General features: G+C 39.7%; 1 protein-coding gene across 1 annotated transcript; it reads left to right on the top strand.

Moving 5' to 3' along the window:
• The first annotated feature begins 1,654 nt into the window (after positions 1 to 1,654).
• Positions 1,655 to 9,481, top strand: LOC116219976 (C-type mannose receptor 2-like). The gene is made up of 5 exons (XM_031564559.1): positions 1,655 to 2,062; positions 2,176 to 2,517; positions 5,822 to 6,181; positions 7,733 to 8,071; positions 9,245 to 9,481. Exons 1-5 carry the CDS (start codon positions 1,822 to 1,824, stop codon positions 9,304 to 9,306), a joined length of 1,344 nt encoding a protein of 447 aa, XP_031420419.1. The 5' UTR covers positions 1,655 to 1,821; the 3' UTR covers positions 9,307 to 9,481.
• The last annotated feature ends 648 nt before the right edge of the window (positions 9,482 to 10,129 follow it).

Here is a 10,129-nt window from a genome sequence, read left to right as displayed (position 1 = left end):
TTGTATTACAGGCAGGGGCGGTTTTTCCTACAGGCGGTATAGGCGGTCGCCTAGGGCGCCACTCAGAGGGGGGCGCAAAAAAAAAAAAAAAACAAGAATTGTGTTGTTTTTTTTGCGCCCCCTTCTATATCTCCAACCAACATTAGGGTAAAATGAGCCAAAAATCGAAAACGGAAGGGGTACGTACGTCCTTGTTGTTGTCAGAACATGCAAGCACAGTGAGGCGTTTGGTTAGAGTGTGTATGTGTTCAAGAAACTTTGAAGAACAAAATAATGAAGAGGCAAAAGCCATCCGGGGCGCAATTTAGGAAGAAAAGAAAGGAAGGAAGAAGAAGAGAAACGTGCCAAGGAGAAAGGTAAATCCTTAAATCCTGTTCTAGCCTAGAATGAATTCCAGATAAGAAAACGTTCACGAATGCGTGAATTGCCCGCTGCACTTTAGTGGAGTTAAGAGTTAAGAAAAGATGTACCTTATCATTGAACGTTTTCCTACTCCCTGTCACATAGTTCTTTAATGATTTTACAGAGGCGGGTATATCAAAAATGATGTCCATTTATTCTACATTATACAAAAAAAGACATGATTAAAATAGTGGCGCACATATAAAGCCAATAGCCAGTGCAACAACACTACACATATCTTACTCGTTGCATAGCACACCCATTAAGGAAGCCAAACACGGCAACTTGTCAATAAGTGAGGAATACTGGTAAAAATCCAAGTGTTGTCAACTTTAGCGAATGGTTTGTATGTAATCTTGCTAGTTAGCTAACGCTAGCTAGCCAGTGACTTGTGACGTTCCTTGTTATTGCCATTCAGTCGAAACATCAGTTCAAGTTCAGCTGTACCGCAATTTGCGTAATTTTGCGTCATAAAAATTTGAGTAATCAAATTTGGACAGCTTTAGTTTTGGTGGAGCGAGCTAGCCAGTTTAATTAGACATGATTCAACTAATCAAGAGCTATGCATCTTGGGATAAAAAAATCAGGCTGTCCAAATACACCAAAATGCTTAATAACTACATAATAGCTACATTTAACAAATGATGATAATACATACTTTTGTTATATAATTTTAGATTCACTTTTAGAAGACTAAGAAAACATTATTTGCAGGCGATTGGGAAGATGACGTGGAGGTGTGTGTGTGTCCATAAACAGTTCAACAGGGGGCGTGGCCGGAGCGTAGTCCAGCACAGGCGTGACATTTTCTCAGTGATTTGTTCTTGAATTAATGTTTGTTCATTGTCGCGATCGTTGTTGTGTTTATGTGAAAGAAATGCAGTCTTACAGGGCAAAATAGCGTTTGAAAGTTGCAATTCCGTTTTCGTGGGGAAAACAAAATATTTTTTATTTGGGGGGGGGGGGGCAGGAGTGAAGCTCGCCTAATGTGCTAGGGCCGCCCCTGATTACAGGAACAAGTTGAACATGAACATAAACATTCCTACTGATTCCCTGCATTCTCTGTGCTGTCCGACATTCCGTGACAATTACACACTTCTGACATAGAATGCCATGGACATAGAATGCCACATTATGTATGCCATAAGAAACAGAGGGGCCGAGGGTGTCTCCACGCTGAAATAAACTCCAAAAGTCTTCCATGTTTGGCGTGCTCATTAGATTCTATCACCCTGATGTCAGAATGTGTCAGTTTTTCTGTGCTATTGTTGTTGTACAGGGCTCTGGATCGTCTCCCTTGGCCTGCGTGGTCACTATGTGTTTCTCAACCAGCCAAAGACATGGAATGAAGCCCAGAGCTACTGCAGAGAGAAACACGCAGACCTGGCCACCATCGAGAACACAGAGGACGTGCGGAGGATGACTGACGTTGTTGATGGCAACTTCGACGGCTCCGCTTGGATTGGATTACATGGCGACTCCAAAAGTTGGAGGTGGTCTTTGGAGCACAGTGATTTGTATGGAAAGGGAGCGAGTGTGTTTAGGGGCTGGTGGGATCAGCCTGATAACACTGAAGGGAGAGAGCTCTGTGTATATATCAGCATGGGAAAATGGAACGACTTTCGATGTGATTATAGTTTAATGGCTGTTTGCTACGATGGTATATGGACACTAATATTTATTTTCAATTACCGATTCATCAATACATTAGCATTAATCACTCTATGAGGATGCAGTGCTCAATCTAACACAGATTCTGTTTTTACATTCCAGAAAGAGGCAACAATACAGAGAAATATGTTCTCCTAAAAACATACATGACCTGGACTGAAGCTCGAGAGTACTGCCGAGAACACCACACAGACCTGGCCAGTGTGAAGAACGACACGGAGAACCACATCATCAGCCGCATTGTCGGAGACGATGCCGCATGGATCGGCCTGCATAGAACTGCATGGTCCGACATGAGCCGAAGCCCTTTCACGTTCTGGGCCGAAATAATAGATGATTCGAGGACATATCGCCAACAGAACTGTGTGGTGGTGTGGTACAGAAGCTCCGGGGGATGGACTTGGGAAACATGTGACAGAGCGCTTCCCTTTATATGCTACAGTGGTGAGTTAAGCCATACATACATTTTTGTTTTAGTTTCTTTATTATTTTCTGGTCCCACTCAAAGGTAGGGATGGGTATCGTTTGGTTTTTATCCGATACCGGTACATAACCGATACTTTTAAAACGATACCGGTGCCTAAACGGTGCCGGAACCGATACTTTTATAAAAAATAAAAAAATGTTTACGATTGACGACATTTAAGAAAGGCTTTATTGCCAAATATATGTTTAATATGTTTAAAGTAGATTATATATATAAATAAATACAAAACACCTTTTAACTTAAAGCTTAAATAATATATGAACTGTTAACAAAAGTTTAGACTATACTTAAATAAATACAAATAAATACAAAACACACACACACACTCTGTACACACACTACAGCTTCAATACTTCAGCAATTCTTTTGTTCAATTAAATTTTTTTTCTTCAAATTGAACAATATATTAACTGTTTAAAGTATATTATAAATATAAATACATACAAAACACTTGGCTTCAAACTTTTTAACTTCAAACTATGAACATTATATTAACTGTAAACAACAGTTTATAGTATACTTAAATAAATATAAATAAATACAAAAAACTGCTTCAAACTTCTTTTGCAAAAATATGAGCATATTTGCCTTTGGAGTCAAAAATGTATTATTTTGTTTGCATTTATTTCATGAAATTTCACCATTTTATGATTTGTTTATACCTATCTTTTCTATCTTGTTTATAGTTAATCTTGTTACTTGAACACACTGACTACGAGAAAATGTGTACTGCCCCTTTAAGAGACTACCGTAGGTTAAGTATAGCTGTCATCTCCGTTTATTTTTCAGTCTTCGGTTGCTGATCTGCCGTTGACTCTTTGCCTTCTCTCCACTCTTTTCACGCAATTGTTTTGTTGCATTTGCTGCACGTCGCGATGTTTGAATATTTTGGTGCGAAATACAGCCACACTTTTGACCGTTTACCTTTTGGTATTTTCTCTGTTAAAAGGTTGATGGCTAGTTCTGTTTGTGCTTGCTCTGTGAAATGCTGCATGCTCTTCACTGTCATAAGACTGTTGCTATGAAAACACCAATGAGCGTGAGCGACACAGGACAAAGTTTACATTGGGAGCTGGGGCAGTTTTACATGTGCCCCGCGGAATCTGCCTAGCAACCGTTTTCAATTGGCTCAGGCACCGAAATGAAGCACCGAAATCTGCGTTGCATTTCGGTCCGGGTAGGTACCGGTTGTATTGGAACCGGTTCCATATTGGTACCGGTTCTCGGTACCCAACCCTACTCAAAGGTGCAGTCCTTGATCCTAGCAAAAGGTTGTTGAGAATTGAGACGTTGGCGCACGAGCAGCAGACCTTGTTGATTGGCTTGAATAGTGCATGAGCAGTGGAGAGGGATCGTGTTATAAACGCAAAGTTTGCCCTCTAAGATTTGAGTGAAGTCAAGGGCTGTTTCAGTAGGTGACAGGTTCACAGGTTGTACGTTAAGAACAGATAAAGGCCAAATTCCCAAAGAAACTTTCTTCATGCACACACACACACACACACACACACACACACCCACACAATCATGAAGATGGCACTCATCATGTTCAGATGCCGTGATAACCATGGTTTCTATAATGATATAAACAACAGAAGAAATACATATATCAATAATTGTGCACAGTAACAGTAACATAAAGCAAGAATGATAATAAACACCAAGGTAAATTAATACAGGATTAACTGATGAATAACAATGAATAATAAATATGAATAGCCTGCATTCGGTATGAATATTGCACAAAAATTGATTGCCAGTAATGTGGCTGTGAATTACCGTGCTGTGGTGTAAAAGTCATCCCTGAACATTCAGTTACCACTGTTGCCGGTTACTGTTCTTCCCAGAGATTACTGACGGTACCTCCCTTCAGATAGTGGAAGGAGTAACATGTTAAAAATGGAGAATTTGGCAACACAAATAATCATTTTTTTGCCTTGATCTGGGATGTTATGTAGCCTATTGCCCACAATAAATTAAGACTGTCAGCTCATTTTGAATACGGTTTTATTAATCATGAAGCTTACTGTGTTCTGTATGTTCAGGGCTATAATAATAATAAGCGCTATAGTAGGGCTGCAACTAACGATTATTTTGGTAATCGATTAATCTATCGACTATTTTTTCGATTAATCGACTAATCTAATGATTATTTCCCATAGCAAATTAAAATAACGACTCAAAATGTTGGAATTTGAATTTCAAATGTATTTGAGTAACAAATGTAATCATAATACATAAATTAAATAGTAATACAAATTAAAGTGCAAATATGCTTTTAAAAGTAAAGAGAAAGTGCAAATAAAGTTTTAAAAGTAACTCAGATTAGCAATCAAGCCTCTGCAAGTGCAAAATAACGCAAGAATAACTGGGCTGCAAGTGACATTCAAATTCAACTTATGAAATATATATTTTTTCCACAATCTTTTGTTTGAAGAATGCTAAGTGGAGGAGGTTAACTATTCAGAACAAACGAAAATACAGGCTACTCTGATAATTCACTGATTTACTACATTGCACTTAACATTTATGAAATAGCGTTAGCAAGCATCCTCCATGAGACGTTCTGTTTTCCAAGATGTAAGCTTAAACCTTACTATAAGTTATAGATATATCATATATGTCTCTGATAATTGCTGCTAGACACTCACTGTTCTTGTGCTCCCACAGCTCATTCTCTTTGAAATAGTGGAATAGTGCTTCTTTAACTACTAATAATTGACTATTATTTTAACTACTAATCATTGAGAAAAATGACAACTTTTCTGTTAGCCATATCTCATATGCAGCAGCTACTAAAGCTAGCTTTGTTTATTGTTTCCATGGTAACATGAGCCGTCTCAGAATAATTCACTTTTCAGTCGGCCATTTCTGATATGCAGCACATGAAGGTACGAGAACGGAGGGCAAAGAAAACGGTGCATGATTTGTATGCTAGGCTATTTGCAGATTCTGTTCCATTTTTCTCAATGATGGTCAATTATTATTAGTTAAAGATGCACTATTTCGCACTTCCTATAGTGCATTGCAATGCCGAATGAAAATTACCGGTAGCTCTGCCAAATAAATAAATAAAAAATTATATATTTTATGACGCGTCGACAATAAAAATCATCGTCGACAATTTTTCATAATTGACGTCGTCGATTACGTCGACTAATCGTAGCTGCTCTACGCTATAGGGCTGTGTAATCCGTCCGGTGTATGGACAGTTAATACAAAATGGATCCCTTTTTTTTCCTGATGTCCTTTTGTTAATACCAGGCACATCCCCCCGTATGTATCATCTGGAGGGTGACCGTAAGTCATGGCTGGATGCACAGAAACACTGCAGAGAGAAATACACTGATCTGGCCACAGTTGACAACACCGAGGACATGGACAGGCTGATGCACATGACCAGTGGCAGCTACGATGGCTTCGCGTGGATTGGCATGTACGACGACCTGTTCAGAAGCTGGAGATGGTCTCTTGAAGATGAGGTCATCCAGGGAGCGGGAGAGTACAGGAACTGGGACAGTGCCCAAGATAATACAGGCCAAGGGGAACACTGTGTAGCCACTGTTTATGGAGCCTGGCTGGCGTTTTCATGCAAAACCTTGATTAGGTTTATTTGCTATGACGGTGAGCATTGGCATTATATACATATACATACATATACATACAGTGGGGAAAATAAGTATTTGACCCCCTGCCGATTTCGCAAGTTTGGCCACTTGCAAAGAAATGCGTGATCTATAATTGTAATGGTAGGTCTATTTTAACAATGAGAGACATGATATCAACAAAAACATCCAGAAAACTGCATTTTCTTATGAATTTATTTGCATTTGATCGTGGCAAATAAGTATTTGAACCCCTACCAATCGCCCTCGGTCTGGGGCTCCATGCAAGATCTCGCCTCGTGCAGTATCGGTGATCATCCAAAACGTGCGGGATAACCCCAGAACTACACGGGGGGAGCTTGTGAATGATCTCAAGGCAGCTGGGACCCCAGTCACCAAGAAAACCATTGGCAACACACTACGCCGTAATGGTTTGAAGTACTGCAGCACTCACAAGGCCCCAATGCTCAAGGAAGCACATGTACAGGGCCGTCTGAAGTTTGCCATTGAACCCTTGAATGATTCTAAGGAGGATTGGGAGAACGTGATGTGGTCAGATGAGACCGAAATCAAGCTCTTTGACATCAACTCGACTTGCCGCGTTTGGAGGGGGAAGAATGCTGAATATGTCCCCACCGTCAAGCATGGAGGTGTAAACATTATGCTTTGGGGCTGTTTCTCTGCCAAGGGTACAGGCGACCACCGCATCGAGGGCGACTATGGATGGGGCCATGTACCGTGGAATATTGGGCGTGAACCTCATTCCCTCATTCCCTCCCATTGAAAACGCAACCTTAAGGATTTGGAGAGGATCTGCAAAGAGGAGTGGACCAAAATCCCTCCTGAGATGTGTGTAAACCTAAACTAGAAGAACAGTCTGACGTCTGTGTTTGCCAACAAGGATTACTCCACCAAGTACTAAGTCATGTTTTGCTAGGGGTTCTAATACGTATTTGCCGCGATCAAATGCAAATCAATTCATAACTGTTATAAAATGCAGTTTTCTGGATGTTTTTGTTGATATTCTGTCTCTCACTGTTAAAATAGACCTACCATTACAATTATAGATCACGCATTTCTTTGCAAGTGGCCAAACTTGCGAAATCGGCAGGGGTTCAAATACTTATTTTCCCCACTGTATTTACATTTTACATTAGAGCATTTGGCAAACACTTTTATCCAAAGCAATTGACAAGTGAGGTAGAAAACAAACCAAAAAACAGTAGAATCAGAACCCATTCAAAACAAATGTGACAATGCTAAAATCTGACCTTTTTTCTGCAGTCTGAACACAGCCCAAGTGAGTTTTGGGTAGCTTACTCCACCTACAAAGGATTGCAAATGTGGTCAAACTTACATATACGTAAACTTGTATTTTCACACATACGTATAAGTTTGTATTATTTACAGCACAACTTTGGCAAACTCCTTTTGGCACTGTGCTATTATTTTCTATTAAGTGCTATTAATACTTTTGACTTTTAAGTATTACATTCACTTTCCGTGATAACACTTTTATTTTTTTTTAAACTAAAGGTGCTTCTTTAATTGTATTACTTATCCCTGGTAGATAAGAATGGGACTCAGAGCTATGTCCTCAGTGACCAGACTGCCACCTGGAGCGATGCTCAGAGCTACTGCAGACAGCACCACACAGACCTGGCCAGTGTACGGAGCTCCACTGACAACCAGATGATTGCCCACCGAGCCGGTTCTGAGATTGTATGGATTGGCCTGTACAGGGGGAGAGCCTGGTCTGACCAAAGCAACTCATCTTTCAGACACTGGAAGTCAGGACAACCGGATTATGCCGGCGGGAATCAGAACTGTGTAGCTGCATCACTAGCCGACTCAGGAAAGTGGACTGACCATAACTGCCTTGATGTCTTACCATTTTTCTGCTACAGCGGTAAGTTACTTTAAATCAGCACTAATGAGTTCTGGTCGAAAACTAACAATCTGACTACTGAAAAAGCATGCAGAAACCTAAGAATAGAAAATTGCTATTTTGAGTGGAGTTACTCTTAACCAGCACATTGCAAAAGTCAGATAAACAACTGCAAGTATCCTAATCTCCCCATATAGCCTAAAACAGGGGGGGGGGGGGGGGGGGGGGTGCATGAGAAATGACACGCAAGCTCTACGTCTCCAAGTAGAGCTTCCAAGTAGATTTCCACGTTCAAGCTGTTTCCAATCAAACGTTCCACGATATAGCAAACCTTTCACCAGTTAAGCTTTGTTCTCAGTTTAAGACGATTGTTCTGTATTTTGAACTGCCGTTTTCAGTGTTAACATCCATAGACTGCCAGAAGTGACAGTATTAAACAAATCTGTGAATGTCACTGTGAATATCACTTTTTCTCCAGATCAGTGGTAAACAACAATAGACAACATTATACGCATGCAATTTAATTTGTTGGCTAGAAGTTTTTTTCTTTTCACTCGTCAGTAAGTTAGATCAGAACAGAATTCGTTCTTATTTTGAAAAGCAAAATTCCTGTAGGACATTGGGTGGGACAAACGCCACTGTTATGAATATTGGGTTGGCCCAACAAAGAACCCCAACCCCCAATTAAGATGTGATCACACTTTATGTCATATTTATGTAAATTGTCAAATCACTAAAGGGGGTTCACAAACTTCTTAGCACCACTGTAGTACTATATATGAGCTACATACTGGTTAATTGAGGTTCTCATGAAGTGTTGTTAATTATTCTTTATGCATGTAACATGTAACACATATCCAAAAATCGGCCTAATCATCATTGCGAGTGCCTGTGTGTGCTCATGTCTAGTGGCTGTCTGTATTTACATTGATATGGACACTTTTCTCCGAAGCAATTTGCAAGTGAGGTAGAGAGGCAAGCTAAATGCAAATAATTGATTAACGGAAAAATGTCACGTCACTTGGTAAACTTTAATATATTGTCTTACAGAGGAACCATTTGGTTTTGTTTCTGAATCTGCTGAAATTTAAAGCGTCTCCCTATCTGATTCCAGTGGCTGAATGTAGCTCAAACCCTTCCCCTTGGCTTTCAGCTGGCAACTCTTACCATGGTGTTTGTACTTCTGATCTACAGAGCTGCGAGGAGACATTGCGGCTATGAAAGAATACCATCCACGTAGGCAGATTTTATTGTGAACAAAATTAAAGACATATTGGCCAGCGTGACCACATGCCACATAGGGTATAATTATTGTGAAGTAACTTCATTTATGTGTATACCTGCATAAGAAGATGACCTGAAGTGGCTCAGGTAGGGTTATCTCTCACCAACTGTGTTTATCTGTTTTCTTTTTTTTTTTTTTGCAACAAACAGCAACGTTCTTGACAGGGTTTGGCTGTATATGATTTTACACTGTGTTATAATGGGCTTTTGGTGACACAAGGTGTTAGGATATAGGGTTTTTTCTTGCTCTAATGTATTTGCATGTATTTGTGTATTTTTTTACTCTCATGACTAAAACCACCAGGATGCATGTGTAGTTTGAGACTTGCAATGAACATGAAAACTCAGCAGAAACCGAATAGACACCCAGGCAAAGGACCTGCTACTCAAATGAACTGTCTTGTGTTATTTTGTTTATTCGCCATGTGTTTCATGCCAGATGTAGCTCATATCGTGACGTATTACTTCTGTTGCTAAAACAGGAACTATAGTAGTCAGATAGTAGGGGTGGGAAAAAAAATCGATTCTTCGATTTCTCTCGATTCTCTCTAGAACGATTCTGTTTCGATTCAGAAAAGTTTATAATCGATTTTTTTTTTTTACACATCCATTTTGTGTTGAAATGCAAGCTGCATCGATTATTGCATTGTTCATTGAAAGTCATAATTGTGACAAGGAAAAGCTTTTTCTCTGATGAAAAAATAGAGAAGGTAATTCATCTGTTGATTTTCTATAATTATCACAAAGTAGGAAGTGATTTGAGACTGAGTAGCAAACTAAAAAAAAAAAATCGAC

Source organism: Clupea harengus, chromosome 1 (assembly GCF_900700415.2).
Source record: "Clupea harengus chromosome 1, Ch_v2.0.2, whole genome shotgun sequence".
Taxonomy (NCBI): domain Eukaryota; kingdom Metazoa; phylum Chordata; class Actinopteri; order Clupeiformes; family Clupeidae; genus Clupea; species Clupea harengus.
The sequence above is the reverse complement of the archived record's forward strand: the minus strand, read 5'-3'. Positions and strand labels throughout refer to the sequence as shown.

Excerpts from the sequence above, each read along its gene's own strand:
- LOC116219976 (XM_031564559.1), top strand. The coding sequence starts at position 1,822 with ATGACTGACGTTGTTGATGGCAACTTCGACGGCTCCGCTTGGATTGGA. Across the intron at positions 6,182-7,732 it reads TAGGTTTATTTGCTATGACG|ATAAGAATGGGACTCAGAGC; the intron begins GTGAGCATTGGC and ends TATCCCTGGTAG. Across the intron at positions 8,072-9,244 it reads ACCATTTTTCTGCTACAGCG|AGCTGCGAGGAGACATTGCG; the intron begins GTAAGTTACTTT and ends TCTGATCTACAG.